Source organism: Hyperoodon ampullatus, assembly GCF_949752795.1.
Source record: "Hyperoodon ampullatus genome assembly, chromosome: 2".
Taxonomy (NCBI): domain Eukaryota; kingdom Metazoa; phylum Chordata; class Mammalia; order Artiodactyla; family Ziphiidae; genus Hyperoodon; species Hyperoodon ampullatus.
In genome coordinates this window covers 143,947,770-143,966,734 of record NC_136915.1, presented here as the reverse complement: position 1 = coordinate 143,966,734, position 18,965 = coordinate 143,947,770, and the positions used below count along the sequence as shown (strand labels likewise).

Here is an 18,965-nt window from a genome sequence, read left to right as displayed (position 1 = left end):
ATGAAATGTGTATATATATACATGCACACACACATACACATATATATGTGCATTTTTTTCTGAATTCAGTTTAACATTGTTTAACTTGAGGTTTCTGCATATGTTTCTAAGTGAGATTGGTTTATAATTTTATGTTCTTCTTGTCTAGTTAGTGTCAAAATTATACATCTCAAAAGAGAATCTGGGTACTTTTCCTTTTCATCCTCTGAAATAGTTTGTATAGCATAGGAGTTGTTTGAGAGCATGGGGAAATTTTTATAAACTTTTTAAACCAATTTTATAAACTTTTATAAACCAATCTCACAAGCATGTGTGCAGAAGTGCCAATTTAAATATGTTCACATTGAATGTAGCAAAAAATAATATGTGCATGTGTATACGTGCAAAATTTCTGATAAGAGCAGGAGTTTTGATAAGAGCAGGAGTTTTTATGACCATTTCTCCATGATGAAATATTCAAACATTAGCAATAGAAAAGATTTTGTTTTTGTTTTACAATTTTTGCTGTATTTTAAATCTTATCAATAAGTTTTCAGTGTTAATATGAAACATCTTTCTGTATGAAAGAGAAAGTGAGAATTTTCTACTTTTTTTCCCACTCTTCATTAGCTAACCTGTATATCAGGTATACTGTGTTCCCTGAGTGTAGTAACATTCCCTTTCGCTGAACCATCTTTTCCTTTTCCTTGGTTCTTGCAAGGCTAAGGCCTTCAGACCAGACCCAGCAAAGAGACAGAGGGAAGTAGTCACAGTTGGTGCAACCCCTCAGTAGCAGGGCTGATAGTCCTTACTGAAGGCCAAGGGGAAAAAAAGCAGGGCAAACAAGTCAGTTGAATAGGCTCTGTAGTAGACATCTGTTTTTTCTGCCTAGCATCCATGTCTTCTGTGGCCACAGTATCCAGATTTTGCTTGGGAGACCAACTTGCTCCCGTACTTTGGGTGAAGTGACTTCATTCCAAAGCCCAGAATTAGATCTCACGAGCCTTAACTAGTGAGTTCTAGGGTTTTGGTGAGAGCAATCAGGATGCTGTCTTCCTCTTTTCCACAACACTCAGAGCCACTGAAAACTCTGGCAACTTGGAGCGAAGAGTCTACCTGAGGATAAAGCCAAATTTGGGAAACAAGCCCAAGGAATGGAGGAGAACTGTTTCCTAGTGACATGGGTTGAAGCCTGGATCGGTGAGCACCTGAAGCTACCCTTGTATTAACTGTTATAGTACAGAAGCCAGTAAATTCCCTTGTGTCTTTTAAGCCAGTTAAATTTGGTAGCGGTTTGGTGGTTAAGTGCCTGAAGCTTCTCAGCACCAGGCTTCCCTGGAGGGAGGGAGACAGACTGATGTTCTGCAGGCTGAATCCTAGTGGAAGTGCAGGGGCCCATAGATGGCAGGAGGGCTTGCTGCTGCCATCCGGCTCTCTGTCCTTACTTTTGGATGCTTTCTGTTTCTGTCCCTCCTGTGTTTTGGGTTGGGAGCTCTTGATGGCCTCTGTACCCTGTTGCTTTGGGGCAGACCCTTCCTGGGAGGGCCACTTCTTCCCCCGCCAGTAGCCATTGTCTGTCACTTGCAACCAAAAGCATCCTGATTCCAACACCACTCTGAAATTTAAACTGTCCACCCATCCACTGCTCATCCCAGTAAGTTATCCTTAGAGTCAATGGGTGTGTTTTTACCCCTACCAAAATACAGAATGTCTCTCCTTTACACTGGATTGGGGAGGGCGTGGAAGTGGAAGTGGGGTAAGATTTGGAGCAGCTATGCTGTTCTTGCTTTCTCCTTCCTGAAATTGCCGCTGGTTATCTCCTCCTTACCTTGTCTGATAGGCACTCAGTGCCTTGGGGCTAGGGAAGGGCCCCTGAGGAGCGAGCACTGCTATTGGAGATGCAGCTCACCAGGTTTGCAGCAGGTGGCTGCCCTCTGGTTACACTTCAGTGCCCTGCCCTCTGGTTACACTTCAGTGCCCTCATCGCTCCATTTCCAGGAAAGTATAATGGAAGCATTTGGGGTCAAATTACCTTAAAAAGCAGAAAATTTCTTCTAGCCACAGTGAAAAATAAATTCAACAGAAAATATTCAAATTCATAATAATTATCATTGTAGAGTTCAGCAGTTTTACCTTAAAAGTACTGAGTAGAAGTGGTTACAAGTAAGGTGGAGTCAGTTTAGTATTCATAAAAAGCCCCATACGTTTACTTAATAGGAGTTCTGTTGTATTTTCAATCTTACTTTTTTCTCTCCATATTTACAAGTTCCTACCTGATTTTAACCTATTAGCACCATTAAAGACATGTAATGGCTGCCATAAGTACTAATTCTGCTTATGGTAAACATTATATAGAGTTTATTCACTTTTCTGAAAAATTAAATAATTTTTTTTCTACTTTTACAAAATTGCTTATAATCCTTCACCCTAGGGCAGAGGACTCAGGAGGAAAGAGAAGAAGTATTAAAAAAGAAATAAAGTATTATGTTAGATGGCAGGAAGTTATACTTTTACTTTAGGGAGCCTATGGGATGATTCCTTTAAGTAGACCCAATTATGACTGGGATTTGTTTGACTTTGGGTTAATCACCTGCAGTTACTGCCACCTAGGGAAGCCTCAATTATAAATTAATGATGGGGTCTGCAGTGAGAGTAGGTAGAGATTCCTGAATACACACTGAATGGAGCAGCATGCCCTGAGGAATAGTTGGAGGAAAGATGCCACTTGAGTATATAGTATCTGTATTTAATTTGTCTTTACTGCAGTTGCTCTATTTATATAGTTATTCTGTACTGCTTTTGTTGTAATCAGTGATCCCCTTGGATTGCCACACCTATACCAATCCTGGATAGGCAGTTACACTGATAGCAATAGAAAGACCATGAGATTAGCACTTTTTCTAAGGTATAAATGCAGAATGAACTCTTCAGACAATAGTTTTTTGTTTTTTGTTTTTTCTGTTAAATACTACTGTATTTCAGCTGGGCTTACTAAAATAGAATATGATCACCAAGAATCTTATCACTCTTGCTTTTTTTTGTTGGGCTTAGAGACAAGAACATTTTTGCAGTAGTAAAGCAGGGAGATAAGTTAGCTGTTTTTCTCAGGAGCAAGAAAGACCTTTCCCAAGACTTTCTCAGGACATCACTTTGTTGCGCAAACTTGGCAATATGACCTCTGTGTTGATAAGAAAATATTAGATTCACATCTTATTATCTGACAGTAGGTTAATATGAAAAATGCTATACTATGAAAAATGTATTTCACAGTATTCTGACAGATGCTGCTAGTATAATAGCCTAATGTAGCAAATGCACCAAATGTGCTTGAGCATGTTTTTGACACTATTTTCATAAGTGATGATATATCCTAATTGAAACTTACTAAAATTATGTTTTCTCCTCCAACTGTCATGAAAACATACCAAACTGTGTTTTGTGTACCCATGATTTAGGAATATAAGATTTATCTTCCTTTTGGTTTTCTCCTCTATGGTTTAGAGTTAGATTTGAAAATATGAGATTTTTATCCCTCTGAATATTAGTCCCATGAACTAATTCAGTCACCAAGTATGTATTAATTCTCCTTGATTACTCGTATAGGCCAACCTAGATTCAAACTTGAAGACTTGTATAAGACATTTTTAGATTTTTTAAATCTAAAAATCTAAATCTGTAATTTTTAAATCTAAAAACTTGTTATAGAAAATAGTATTATAGTCTTTTTTTTTTTAACTCATGGAGTGAATCCCTTTAGGAATGTTCAAAGAAAGTCCTAAACATTTTTATTATTGTTTATTTGTATACGTTGTATCCTTGTATCATGTAATCCTTTCATTAAACCTTTTTTCTGGTGAAAACAAGCACATAGTAGAAAAGTGTAAAAGGCAGAAATGTACAACCCATCTGACTACCATCCAGGTCAAGAAATAAAACATTACCAGTACCCCTCAGAAGCCCCCATGTCCTTCCTAATCACTATTTCTTCTCTCCCCACCCCTAGAGTTAACCACAATTTTGACTTTTAAATTAATCACTTTCTTGCTCTCTTTATAGTTTTACCACCTATTCATGCATCTGAAATACTATGGTTTAGTTTTGCCTGGTCTTTATTTGGTTTTTGTTTTGGTTTTTTGTTGTTGAAATTTACATAAATGGAACCATACAGCTAAATATCCTTTTAGGTTCAGCATTTTACACTCAAAATCATGTTTGTAAATGTAGTTATAATTAGTTTCATTGCTGTATAGTGTATATATACTGTATGTACAGTATAGTTGCTGAATTATATGAAGTCACCACAAATTGTTTATCCATTCCACTCTTTGGGGTCATTATAAATAATGCTACTATGGACGTACTTTCGTATGTCTCTTAGTAAACATTGCACAGATTTCTGATCGAGATGTATATATATGGAATTGACAGGTATTAAGGTATGTGTATTTTTAACATTTTAAAAAAACATATCACTTTACACTATAACCATTGGAATATGAGACTTCCCATTTCTCTGTGTCCTCACCACACTATTGTTTTAGCCCAGCTATTTGTTGTGTAGTGTTAGCTCATGGTTTTAATTTCCTTTTCCTTGATTAGTAATGAAGTTGAACATCATTTCACATATTTATTGACCATTCTTTTGTGAAAGTGCTGATTCAAGTATCTGTCAAGTGTTTTTATATTGTGTTGTCTTTTTCTTATTGATTTACAGGTATTCTTTACATATTTGGGATTTGAGCTAATTGTGAAGTATATGTGTTTCAGAGATGTTCCACCTTTGTTGTAAATTAACTGTCGATTATGCATGGATTAATTAGTGGACTTTCTATTTAACAGTCTCTTAGACATTGTTTTATCACATTGTCTTAAATAATGTACCTTTATTATAAATTTTGATACTCAGTAGAGCAGAGCCCCCTATCTTGTAATTTATTTTATTATTTTCTGGTAAGAACATTTAACATGATATCTACCCTTTAACAAATTTTAAGTGTACAATATTGTTTACTGTAGATATAATGTTGTACAGCAGATCTCTGGAACTTAATCATCTTGCAGAACTGAAACTTTATACCCATTGAACAGCAACTCTCCATTTCCCCCTCCTCCAGCCCCTAGCAACCCCCATTCTACTCTCTGCTCCTATGACTGACTATTTTAGATATCGCATATAAATGGAACCACACAGTATTTGTCTGTGACTGACTTGTTTCACTTAGCATAATGTCCTCCAGGTTCATCCATGTTCTCACATATGGCAGATTTCCTTCTTTTTTAAGACTAAATGATATTTCATTGTATATATATACCACATACATTTTAGAATTAGCTTGTTAAGTTCCACAAAGAAACCTGTTGAGATCTTGATTATGCTTGCATTTTTTATTAGTTTCTGCTTTATAACAAAGTGAATCAGTCATACATATACATCTGTTCCCACATCCCTTCCCTCTTACATCTCCCTCCCTCCCACCCTCCCTATCCCACCCCTCCAGGTGGTCACCAAGCACCGAGCTGATCTCCCTGTGCTATGCGGCTGCTTCCCACTAGCTATCTACCTTACGTTTGGTACTGTATATATGTCCATGCCTCTCTCTCGCTTTGTCACAGCTTACCCTTGCCCCTCCCCATATCCTCAAGTCCATTCTCAAGTAGGTCTGTGTCTTTATTCCCGTTTTACCCCAGGTTCTTCATGACATTTTTTTTCTTAAATTCCATATATATGTGTTAGCATACGGTATTTGTCTTTCTCTTTCTGACTTACTTCACTCTGTATGACACACTCTAGGTCTATCCACCTCATTACAAATAGCTCAGTTTCATTTCTTTTTATGGCTGAGTAATATTCCATTGTATATATGTGCCACATCTTCTTTATCCATTCATCCGATGATGGACACTTAGGTTGTTTCCATCTCCGGGCTATTGTGAATAGAGCTGCAATGAACATTTTGGTACATGTCTCTTTTTGAATTATGGTTTTCTCAGGGTATATGCCTAGTAGTGGGATTGCTGGGTCATATGGTAGTTCTATTTTTAGTTTTTTAAGGAACCTCCATACTGTTCTCCATAGTGGCTGTACCAATTCACATTCCCACCAGCAGTGCAAGAGTGTTCCCTTTTCTCCACACCCTCTCCAGCATTTATTGTTTCTAGATTTCTTGATGATGGACATTCTGACTGGTGTGAGATGATATCTCATTGTAGTTTTGATTTGCATTTCTCTAATGATTAATGATGTTGAGCATTCTTTCATGTGTTTGATGGCAGTCTGTATATCTTCTTTGGAGAAATGCCTATTTAAGTCTTCTGCCCATTTTTGGATTGGGTTGTTTGTTTTTTTGCTATTGAGCTGCATGAGCTGCTTATAAATTTTGGAGATTAATCCTTTGTCAGTTGCTTCATTTGCAAATATTTTCTCCCATTCTGAGGGTTGTCTTTTGGTCTTGTTTATGGTTTCCTTTGCTGTGCAAAAGCTTTGAAGTTTCATTAGGTCCCATTTGTTTATCTTTGTTTTTATTTCCATTTCTCTAGGAGGTGGGTCCAAAAGGATCTTGCTGTGATTTATGTCATAGAGTGTTCTGCCTATGTTTTCCTCTAAGAGTTTGATAGTGTCTGGCCTTACATTTAGGTCTTTAATCCATTTTGAGCTTACTTTTGTGTATGGTGTTAGGGAATGATCTAATCTCATACTTTTACACGTCCCTGTCCAGTTTTCCCAGCACCACTTATTGAAGAGGCTGTCCTTTCTCCACTGTACATTCCTGCCTCCTTTATCAAAGATACGTTGACCATATGTGCGTGGGTTTATCTCTGGGCTTTCTATCCTGTTCCATTGATCTATCTTTCTGTTTTTGTGCCAGTACCACACTGTCTTGATTACTGTAGCTTTGTAGTATAGTCTGAAGTCAGGGAGCCTGATTCCTCCAGCTCCATTTTTCGTTCTCAAGATTGCTTTGGCTATTCAGGGTCTTTTGTTTTTCCAAACAAATTTTGAAATTTTTTGTTCTAGTTCTGTGAAAAATGCCAGTGGTAGTTTGATAGGGATTGCATTGAATCTGTAGATTGCTTTGGGTAGTAGAGTCATTTTCACAATATTGATTCTTCCAATCCAGGAACATGGTATATCTCTCCATCTATTTGTATCATCTTTAATTTCTTTCATCAGTGTCTTAGAATTTTCTGCATACAGGTCTTTTGTCTCCTTAGGTAGGTTTATTCCTAGATATTTTATTCTTTTTGTTGCAGTGGTAAATGGGAGTGTTTTCTTGATTTCACTTTCAGATTTTTCATCATTAGTATACAGGAATGCCAGAGATTTCTGTGCATTAATTTTGTATCCTACTACTTTACCAAATTCATTGATTAGCTCTAGTAGTTTTCTGGTAGCATCTTTAGGATTCTCTATGTATAGTATCACAGCATCTGCAAACAGTGACAGCTTTACTTCTTCTTTTCCAATTTAAATTCCTTTTATTTCCTTTTCTTCTCTGATTGCTGTGGCTAAGACTTCCAAAACTAAGTTGAATAAGAGTGGTGAGAGTGGGCAGCCTTGTCTTGTTCCTGATCTTAGTGGAAATGGTTTCAGTTTTTCACCATTGAGGACAATGTTGGCTGTGGGTTTGTCATATATGGCCTTTATTATGTTGAGGAAAGTTCCCTCTATGCCTACTTTCTGCAGGGTTTTTATCATAAATGGGTGTTGAATTTTGTTGAAAGCTTTCTCTGCATCTATTGAGATGATCATATGGTTTTTCTCCTTCAATTTCTTAATATGGTGTATCACATTGATTGATTTGCATATATTGAAGAATCCTTGCATTCCTGGAATAAACCCCACTTGATCATGGTGTATGATCCTTTTAATGTGCTGTTGGATTCTGTTTGCTAGTATTTTGTTGAGGATTTTTGCATCTATGTTCATCAGTGATATTGGCCTGTAGTTTTCTTTCTTTGTGACATCCTTGTCTGGTTTTGGTATCAAGGTGATGGTGGCCTCGTAGAATGAGTTTGGGAGTGCTCCTCCCTCTGCTATATTTTGGAAGAGTTTGAGAAGGATAGGTGTTAGCTCTTCTCTAAATGTTTGATAGAATTCACCTGTGAAGCCACCTGGTCCTGGGCTTTTGTTTGTTGGAAGATTTTTAATCACAGTTTCAATTTCAGTGCTTGTGATTGGTCTATTCATATTTTCTATTTCTTCCTGATTCAGTCTTGGCAGGTTGTGCATTTCTAAGAATTTGTCCATTTCTTCCAGGTTGTCCATTTTATTGGCATAGAGTTGCTTGTAGTAATCTCTCATGATCTTTTGTATTTCTGCAGTGTCAGTTGTTACTTCTCCTTTTTCATTTCTAATTCTATTGATTTGAGTCTTCTCCCTTTTTTTCTTGATGAGTCTGGCTAATGGTTTATCAATTTTGTTTATCTTCTCAAAGAACGAGCTTTTAGTTTTATTGATCTTTGCTATCGTTTCCTTCATTACTTTTTCATTTATTTCTGATCTGATCTTTATGATTTCTTTCCTTCTGCTAACTTTGGGGGTTTTTTGTTCTTCTTTCTCTAATTGCTTTAGGTGCAGGGTCAGGTTGTTTACTCGAGATGTTTCCTGTTTCTTAAGGTGGGATTGTATTGCTACAAACTTCCCCCTTAGAACTGCTTTTGCTGCGTCCCATAGGTTTTGGGCCGTCGTGTCTCCATTGTCATTTGTTTCTAGGTATTTTTTTATTTCCTCTTTGATTTCTTCAGTGATCACTTCGTTATTGAGTAGTGTATTGTTTAGCCTCCATGTGTTTGTATTTTTTACAGATCTTTTCCTGTAATTGATGTCTAGTCTCATAGAATTGTGGTCAGAAAAGATACTTGATACAATTTCAATTTTCTTAAATTTACCAAGGCTTGATTTGTGACCCAAGATATGATCTATTCTGGAGAATGTTCCATGAGCACTTGAGAAAAATGTGTATTCTGTTGTTTTTGGATGGAATGTCCTATAAATATCAACTAAGTCCATCTTGTTTAATGTATCATTTAAAGCTTGTGTTTCCTTATTTATTTTCATTTTGGGTGATCTGTCCATTGGTGAAAGTGGGGTGTTAAAGTCCCCTACTTTTATTGTGTTACTGTCGATTTCCTCTTTTATGGCTGTTAGTATTTGCCTTATGTATTGAGGTGCTCCTATGTTGGGTGCATAAATACTTACAATTGTTATATCTTCTTCTTGGATCGATCCCTTGATCATTATGTAGTGTCCTTCTTTGTCTCTTCTAATAGTCTTTATTTTAAAGTCTATTTTGTCTGATATAAGAATTGCTACTCCAGCTTTCTTTTGATTTCCATTTGCATGGAATATCTTTTTCCATCCCCTTACTTTCAATCTGTATGTGTCTCTAGGTCTGAAGTGGGTCTCTTGTAGACAGCATATATATGGGTCTTGTTTTTGTATCCATTCAGCCAATCTGTGTCTTTTGGTGGGAGCGTTTAGTCCATTTACCTTTAAGGTAATTATTGATATGTATGTTCCTATTCCCATTTCCTTAATTGTTTTGGGTTCGTTATCGTAGGTATTTTCCTTCTGTTGTGTTTCTTGCCTAGAGAAGTTCCTTTAGCATTTGTTGTAAAGCTGGTTTGGTGGTGCTGAACTCTCTCAGCTTTTGCTTATCTGTAAAGGTTTTAATTTCTCCATCAAATCTGAATGAGATCCTTGCTGGGTAGAGTAATCTTTGTTGCAGGTTTTTCTCCTTCATCACTTTAAATATGTCCTGCCACTCCCTTCTATCTTTATGATTGCATTTAATCCATCAATTTGGAGACAGTATTGCAAAACTGAACCTTATAAATCATTAACATAGTATATATAGCACTTCTAAATTTCTCTCAATAATAGTCATAGTTTTCTGTATAGAGTCCTCGCATGTCATTTGTACATTTATTCCTAGATATTTTATATTTTATGTTGTAATAAATGTTATTTTGAAATAAATGTTATTTTCAGATTTGTTCCTGGTATATAACAATATATGGATTCTTAAATTTTAGCTTTGCAGGCAACTGTAATACCTCTGTGGAGTTGATTAGATTTCACATGTGCATAACTATATGGTATGCACATAAGGACAGCCCAAGTCATTATACTTTTTATTTCATTTTATTGCCTTTCATAAGGCTAGGACCTTCACTGGCTGGAATCTCCAGTGCAATACTGATTAGAAGTGGTAATAGTTGACATCATTGTCACATCCCCAATTTCAAAGGGGAAACATTAAAAAAAATTAAGTATGATGTTATATGTTGCTCGATTTGGTTTGCTCAGTGTTTATTTAGAGTTTTGAATCTAAGTTTATGAATGAGAAAATCCTGTAATTTTTTAATAATGTCCTTGTCAGGTTTTGGTTTTAAGGTTTTGCTAGTTTCTTACAGGAAACTGGGGAGTGTTTCCTCTTTTCCTGTTATCTGAAAGAGTTTGCATAAGACTAATATTATTAATTAGAATTCACTATTGTAGTCATCCGGCTAAAGTTTTTGAGTTTTATTTTGTTGGTTTTGGAAAGGTTTTTAATTGCAAATTCAATTTCTTCATTAAGACTGTTCAGATATCCTATTTCTTCTTGTGTCCATTTTGCTTAGTTGTACTATTCTAGGAGTATGTCCATTTTGTCAAAATTTCAAATTTGTTGGAAGAAAGCTGTTCTTACTCATTTTTTAAAAATCTTTTCATGGCCTATAGAATATGTGGTAGTGTCTTTTTTCATTCCTGATATGTTTTCATTTGTGCCTTGTCTCTTTTTTTCTTAATTGGCCTAACATTTATCTATTTTTATTAATCTTTTCAAATAACTTGTTTTCATTATCATTTAGTTACCCATGGATTATTTATATTTGTATCCTTAGTTTCCAAATTTGTAGGAATTTTCTTCACTAGAACTTAGTTTGGATTTCTAGCTGATTCAAAAAACATTCTGAATGATTTCCATCATTTGAAATTCATTTTTGAAATTCGGTTGCTTTTTTTAATTAATTAATTTGTTTGTTTGTTTGTTTTTGGCTGCATTGGGTCTTTGTTGCTGCGCGCGGGCTTTCTCTAGTTGCAGCGAGTGGGGGCCACTCTTCATTGCGGTGCGCTCCTCTTGTTGTGGAGCACGGGCTCTAGGCACGTGGGCTTCAGTAGTTGTGGCTCACAGGCTTAGTTGCTCTGTGGCATGTGGGATCTTCCCAAACCAGGGATCAAACCTATGTCCCCTGCATTGGCAGGCAGATTCTTAACCACTGTGCCACCAGGGAAGTTCCCGTTTGCTTTTTTTTTTTTTTTTTTTGCGGTACGTGGGCCTCCCACTGTTGTGGCCCCGCAGGCTCAGCGGCCATGGCTCACGGGCCCAGCCGCTCCGCGGCATGTGGGATCTTCCCAGACCGGTGCACGAACACGTGTCCCCTGCAACGGCAGGCGGACTCTCAACCACTGCGCCACCAGGGAAGCCCCCGTTTGCTTTGTTAATAAATATTTTTGTAAAAAATCCACTGCATGCTTGAGAAAATGTATGCTTTATAGTTGTAGGATGGAGTGTTCTGCATATTACCATTAGGTCAGTTTTACTTATTGTGATATTCGAATCTTCTACATCATTACTGTATTTATTTGCCTGCTTGTTTGGTCAGTTACTGAAAGGAGTATGTGGACAACCCCACTGGTTGTGGATTTGCCTATTTCTCTTTCTAGTTCTGGCAATTTTTGCTTCTTTTATTTTGAGCCCATGTTATTAAATAATGCAAATTTGGAATTACTTTATCTTCCTGGTAAGTTTGCAGTTTTATCATTATTGAGTGTACCTCTTTGTCTCTAGTAATAGTTACTGCCTTAAAGCTAACCTTGGCTGATACTAATGTAGTTACACCGATTTTCTTTTGGTTATTATTTGCATGGTAAATATTTTCCCACCCTTTTTTTTTTCAATTTCTGTATATCAGTGTTTTACATATTGACTTATAAGTAGCAGATTTTGTGTTTATTTAATCAAAGTCTGCCAATCTTTGTCTTTAAAGGACAGTTAAGACATTTACATTTAATGTAATTGAGTCTGAATCTGTGTCGGTCTTTTAAGGTCAATACATCTTTTAAACAATTTTTTACATTCAGGAAAGAGTTCATTGACACCTTTGAGTTTAAGAAATTTATCTTCTCTGATTTGTATCCAAACATGCAAGAATTTATGAGACCTTCTCATCTCCTGTCATTCCTTTGACTGCTGTATAATGAAAAGAGATCCAGGAACTAAAATATGCTAAGAACATTTCTAATCTAGTGTTTTGGGAATTTTGCTTACAACTCTTGTTTTTATCATGACTTATCTACCTAATTCCAATAAACAGGGCATTGCCAATGTATCTATTAATGTATCTTTTTTTACAAAATACTATAAAGATTTCATTTTTGATTGCAGGGCTGTAACTCCCAAATGAGCGTGTCAGAAGTCTCCTGTAGTGAAAGTACATCCTCCTGTCAGTCTCTTGAACATGGCTCAGTTCCAGAAATTCTCATTGGCCTGCTTTATAATGCCACAACTGGAAGACTATCAGCAGAAGTGATAAAAGGCAGCCACTTCAAAAACTTGGCAGCAAACAGACCACCCAGTGAGTGAAAAATATTTTTCTTAATTCTAGTGCTTTCTGTACTTATGAGACTTGCAGTGTAGGGGCTTCAGTCCTATCATTTAGTCTTAACCAATCAATGATGGTTTAATCATCAGCTAATCTGTTTCATGTTTTCTGTTTCCAGCCATTGGGGAAGTAGACAGATCTGAAATTCAAAATATTAATTGTAAGGTGACAAGACTTTAACTTTTTCAGCATCTGCAGAATGAATTAGCCCTATCATAGCCATTATCTTCTAATGCCAGAAAAAGTTACAGGTTTTTTTTTTAAAGGTAGTAACACTCCACAAATATGATGACGAATGCTTATAGCTGTTGTTTTTAACTGAAGATCGATGTCGTGTTTCCTGTCTGCATGCAGTACTATGAACTAATGTGTATACTTCTATATTTTTCCTTCTTTTCTCCCTTAACAATTTAAGAAAAAACTGTTTCTTCACATTTTTCCTCCTTTAAAATTATAAATCAGTACTGCCAGCAGAATCTTTTCTTAAATGGAATGTGCTTTGCTTTTACCAGGACAAACAGAATAAGGAATAGTTTGATATTTATGCTCGATGCTAGGAAAAGAAAGCTAGATGGTATAGATACCTCTGCCCTGTCTATATGCCTCTCACTCCTCTCTCCTTATCTCCCTCCCAGCTCAGGAGGCTGGGGATAGGTTATGCACAGAGAAATTGTCACGCAGTATACGTCCAAAATTGTTTATTGTTATCTGTAGAAATAAACTGGGAAAGTAGCAACCTCTTTATATTTCTCTAAAATTAAAGCTGTTAATAACGGCCTAAACTCAAAATTTTAAAGGAAATCTTGAATAATAATGGCAATCTTAAATTTGTTTAACAATTTCTCACAGACTTGCTTGAAGCAATATTTCACTCCAAGTATCAAATAATTGTTGGAGGGGAAACTTTTTTCCACCCTTGAATTAACTTTACTTCTAAATATCCTAAAAATTATTTTTCAATCAAAGTGAAAAGTCATAAAAATATATTTAGTGTGCCCTCAGTAGTACTGGAAACCTCACTTCTTACATACATCATGCAACGTATCTGTCCCTTCATTAAACGTCAGAAGGCCAAAATTAGATTTCTATTTCTACCGTTGGACAGTGACCTAACTTCCCTAAGGCTGTTTCCTTATATGTAAAATTAAGGTTGTGTTTCTCACAGGGTAACTGTGATACTCAAATCAGATAAAGGCACATAAAAAGGATGGAATTATTATTGTCCCCTTTTTCCTTTCAGAAGGAAACATTCAGAGGGTGGAAAAAAGCAATTACTAGAGTAAAGAGCTTTGGAAGTGTGACTTGGTTATCTTCATTAATCCACACTAGGAATGCAAACTCAAATGGCCTGGGAAGTAACTTAAATGAGCAGAATTTGTAGATGAAAGAGAAGGAGCATGGAGAGGCCTGTGATAAATGCAGGGATGCACACCCTGCCTTAAGACATTCAGGTTCAAAATTTTTGAACACGGTCTATTATTTGGGGTTACATTTAGCCACAAGCTGTCAGTTTGCAATTCCTGCTTTAGCTAATAGTTTAACTCTTTGACAAATCTTTAACTTGAAATGCTAGAAAGCAGCAGAATGAAATGACAGATTTGCCTTTCTGTCCCTGCTGAACCCACTCTGATAGAAACAGAGAAACACTAATCAGAACTAAAATGAAGCAGGGGGTGGGTGGAGGTAGGGGTGGACAATAAACAAGTTAAGAGAACTTTGCATCCACAACATAGAGTAGATCTATCAGGTTAAAGAATAGGTTGTAGCAATTTCCATTATTTTAGAATTAGATCTTCAGTAGTAGGACAGTTCATGGTATTAGCTGGGAAGTAACTAGTAGGTAAATGTAAGTCAACATTAAAACTAATTATATGAAGTAGAGTATTTACAAAGTAAAATATGACAGTTTTATCAGTTTGTCTATTGTATATAAGATTGTGACCCTTCATATATACCTAGGTTCTAAACTTTGAACTATGTTATAGACTGACTAATTCAATTTTTATCCCAAAGGAACAGTGGTAACATTCAAGAACAAAAATTTTGGTAGTTCTATTTTATTTTGCATAACTTAATTTTATATTACATTGGGAGTAAAAAAAAAGTGTTTGAAATGTTAAATATTGCATGGATAAACTTAAAAATTTAGAAAAATAATAATAATAATGATCCTTTAATGACTTTTATTCAGTCTTTTATGGTCCGATAATTTGCATGATTCTATGTTCAATGTGCTTTAGACCAAGAAAATATCATTATAAAGGTGTCCCCCTTTAAAACAGTGTAATTTTTGTTTAAGATTACACAATGACCTTAAAAATTCTCATTCCATGAAATTTACCCAACATACCCTTTTTTCAACCCTCTACCTGAATTAAAATGCTAAAGTTTTGTGTTCTTCCACTCCAGTGAACAGTGTTTCCTCTTTAATTCTAACCTTTGACCCTCTTTCACCCAACAATTGACATCTGGTCATTATTTCTTTTACTGCTTTCCACCCCCTGTTGTCAGATGGACTGTTCTGTTGTCTAAAACACTTGATAGGTGGACAGGTTTATATAATCCGAGGTGAGTTCCTGTAGAGGCTAATTGGATGTTGTCTTTTCATGCAAAAACAAAATACCCTAAAACTTGCCAGCAGTGAAGCTGTCCACCATGTTGATTTCCAAAAAAAATGCACATTTATTATCTGTGGTACTTTAAATAAAACTAACTTAGAATTTATCTCTGATTATGGATGATGGTATTCAGAGTATCTATAAAACTAGCAAAACTTTTTAAACTAAAGGTTTATTTTTTCATTCATTATATTTTGATTCATAAGTAGAAATAGATATTTCATGAGAAATATTGCAATTTTCATTAAAATTAATTGAAATTTTGATATGAAGTACACATGATGGATCTACATGCTGAATATAATTTGCATGAGTCTAAAGAACTTGAAAACACAGTTGTTTGAAAAGAGGGTTTATCTCCCAAGTAACCAGGTAATGAACTGTTATGTTTCACTTGGTACACTAAACATCACATCAATTTTTTTTTTATAATTCATGAAAATAGTTAAGATACCATACCTAAAATTTCACATTAAATTGTGCCAAAAAGGAATCCTGTAGTATTTAACTATCCAAAAAGCACATTAAATGTATTCTTGCATGAAACCAGGAGACAGTTTTACTTGATTTGCTAAACTTTGAGCCCTTAGTGCATTTGGCTTCATTTTGGCCCTTAAATGTTTTAAAAATATATTTAAAAACCACATCCATGCAGAGATTTTTTTGACATTTCATCCTAAGCTGTTTTGATGTCATCTTTGCATTCTTGTCTTTCTCTTTTCCTCCTTACCATTTGCCTTCATTTCTATTTGTTTGTTTATTCTTACACTCTGAAAGCACAGTGGAATGCTTTACAGTGTTGTGGCTAATTGAGCTTGCTAAGTGTTTATTAATGCTATGATGTCCTGCTTAGTGAAGCTAAACGGGGGTGGGGATGGGAAGGGTGGGTAGTGGGAGGTCAAGGATGGGGGTGGGAGGGTGGAGGAAGGATTATGAGGTATACCTTTAAATTCTAACTATAATGTAGAAATAGTGAGGTTAAGATATTATTACCCCAAAAAGATTTTATGCCTACTTAGCATTCTCTGTACTTGTCACATTTTATTATCATTTAATCAAAATGGAATTATTGGATTTCTACTAAACATGGTATACACCATATCCTTATAAAGTATAAACACTTAATCTTCTCAGCAAGTGTTACAAGAAAGACGTTTTGAGTTTGTTTCAAATGATATTTGTGATATGTTGTTTTTTTCTATAGATACATATGTTAAATTAACTCTACTGAATTCCATGGGTCAAGAGATGTCCAAATGCAAGACATCCATCCGCAGAGGGCAGCCAAATCCAGTATACAAGGAAACTTTTGTTTTTCAAGTGGCCCTATTTCAACTCTCTGATGTGACACTCATACTGTCTGTGTATAACAAACGCAGCATGAAAAGAAAAGAGATGATAGGCTGGATTTCTTTAGGTCTGAACAGCTCTGGAGAAGAGGAACTCAATCACTGGACTGAAATGAAAGAGTCGAAAGGACAGCAAGTATGTAGATGGCACGCGTTGCTAGAGTCGTGATGACTAGGATTAATGAGCAATTGCAGTTCAAGGCAGCATCATTTCTGAGTACAACATTACTCTTCTTACCTAGTCACCATGGGAAGATCTTTTCTTTGAAGAATCATCTTTAACATTCTACCCAAATGCTTTAAATTCTGTGGAAAGAACATCTAATACTGACATAAATGAAGAAAAGAAGTGTCTCTAGTAGAGCTTGTTTGAGAAAATGAGAAACTTTCATCTTTCTTAAACTGACAATCCTCCAGAGCTTTAAGAGCATCCTTTTGGTGTGAAGTTAATTTAACTTTAGCAAAAGAGCCAATAATTTTATGAAAAATCAAAGTTATAAATTATTTTGAAAATCAGAATTTTTAGTTGCAGCACCCTTTTAGGTCACCCTACATCCTATACACAAGACATATTTTGACTGGCTCATCCCTGGTGTTCGTAATGTTCTTTAATATGAGAAAGTCGTTCTCCAGCGTTGTCAGTCAGATCTAATGGTGAAAGGTTTCAATCACATTGAAAATCATTTTATTTCAGATATTTTCCCTTTGTGCACTTAGTTTTGTTGTGCCTCAGTTCTTCTCAATAGCACTAAATCTAAGTGCAAGCAAGTATTCATTTTCATAAGGGAATGTTTTTTATGTGTTATTTTAAGAAAAGCTCACTTCTTCAATTGCCTCTGATTTTGCCTGATCCAAAGAGACCAAGTTACTCTACTGGTCCCTTGCAAGTCTTCTAGACAGGTTGTACTGTAGACCATGTAACTTTCTGTTGAAAGCACTTCCTGTATTCTTGTATTCCAATGTAGGAAGCTAATAGAGCAGGACTTCACTTTAAAATCTCTTTCAATGGTTGACTCTTTAAAATTGTAATAATGTGAAAATACATTTTTTACAAACTAAAAAAATATAGTGAATAAGCTGTTGAAAATTGAAAACAATTCAAGTTAAAGAAAATTTTAATCATCTGCTCTGAGTATTTAGTAACCAACACTGCATAAAGCAGGTAGCATTCAAATAAGAAACAGTTCTCTTCACTCTTACTTCAATTTGTATTTGTGATCTAAAGACTCTCCAGTTCTAAGTGTGAATCAGAACATCATGTTAAAAACAGTTCTGAGATTCCTTAAGAAGTTTCTAGTGACTTGTGACTAGATTTTATGAAATTTACAGGTACGTTCTTCAGCGTGATGTCATCCTGTGCCTTCCATGTAAGTTAAATTTGCTCATACAGCTTGGAAGTTGTATTTGCAAAATTAGGCCTTCAGTTTTTATAAATGTGAAGATTAGATTCCTCAGAACAGTGTCACAAGATCTTTATTCCCTCTGAAGTATGTAAAAGTTGTATAATGTGCTAATTTTTTTAAATGGCAAGGCATTTGTTGTTTTATATTTAGGAACTCTGATTACCATGAATATTATAAGCTGTTTTCTTTTTAATTTTGCTCCTTATCCAATATATAATTTTATGCATATACTTTATTAAATAGAATATGTTTTGTATATATGAAAATATTTTTTTCTCTTTCTAATTTCTAGTTAAATTAGAAACATACTATTTACCAATTACTAAAAAGTGGTATATCATTGTTCCTAGTCCCAACTAAGTACTACGTATTATTATAAGCTAGAACTTGTTATTACCATAATAACAAAACCATGCATAGATATTATTACTTCAGCTTGGCTGTACTGAAAGGCCTTAAAAGAAATCCAAAAAGACAGTGAACTCCTAATATTTTTTAGTTTAAAAAATGGCAGCTCTATGCATTCATACACATGAGTTATATGATAAAATACAAATGCTATATCAGGTGACATGGGGTTTAAGAATGTGTGTTAGAGAGTTGCATTAAAGGGAAAAATCTATTCTTTTATTATTACATTAATGAGCATTTTCCAGGGTTTTATAAATGAGTTAAGTTATAAAGTTAAAACATGAATCAAATGATAAAATATCTCATGACAGTATTTTTAGCAACAGTTATGGAAAGAGATTGGAAAGGGGGCTGTAGATTTTACTGAGAAATTGGTTTTAGGCATTTGATGCTGCAAGTATCTTTTCTGGCTTTGAAACAACTAACTGCATTGCTAACAACTGGGATCGTCCTAATAATAAAAAGAGTTACCAGTCTTATCTGTAGCTGTAACAAAGCCTAATCAAATACATATGAGACCAGCTTGGTGCTTCCTCCTACAGCAAGGAAAAGAACAC

The 18,965-nt window shown here is 35.4% G+C and overlaps 1 protein-coding gene across 2 annotated transcripts in view; it reads left to right on the top strand.

Annotated features, from left to right (window-relative positions):
• SYT14 (synaptotagmin 14) overlaps positions 1-16,763 on the top strand; it is a gene marked incomplete at its 3' end in the record, with an annotated part of 227,055 nt that extends 210,292 nt beyond the window's left edge. Inside the window, exons 6-8 of one of the 2 annotated variants that reach the window (XM_079697992.1) lie at positions 12,411-12,600; positions 15,139-15,195; positions 16,450-16,763. In XM_079697992.1, coding sequence (XP_079554118.1) covers positions 12,411-12,600; positions 15,139-15,195; positions 16,450-16,763 — 561 coding nt within the window. The remainder of the gene's footprint in view (positions 1-12,410; positions 12,601-15,138; positions 15,196-16,449) is intronic. The other variant, XM_079697993.1, reaches the window with a different exon arrangement.
• Positions 16,764-18,965: the final 2,202 nt, after the last annotated feature.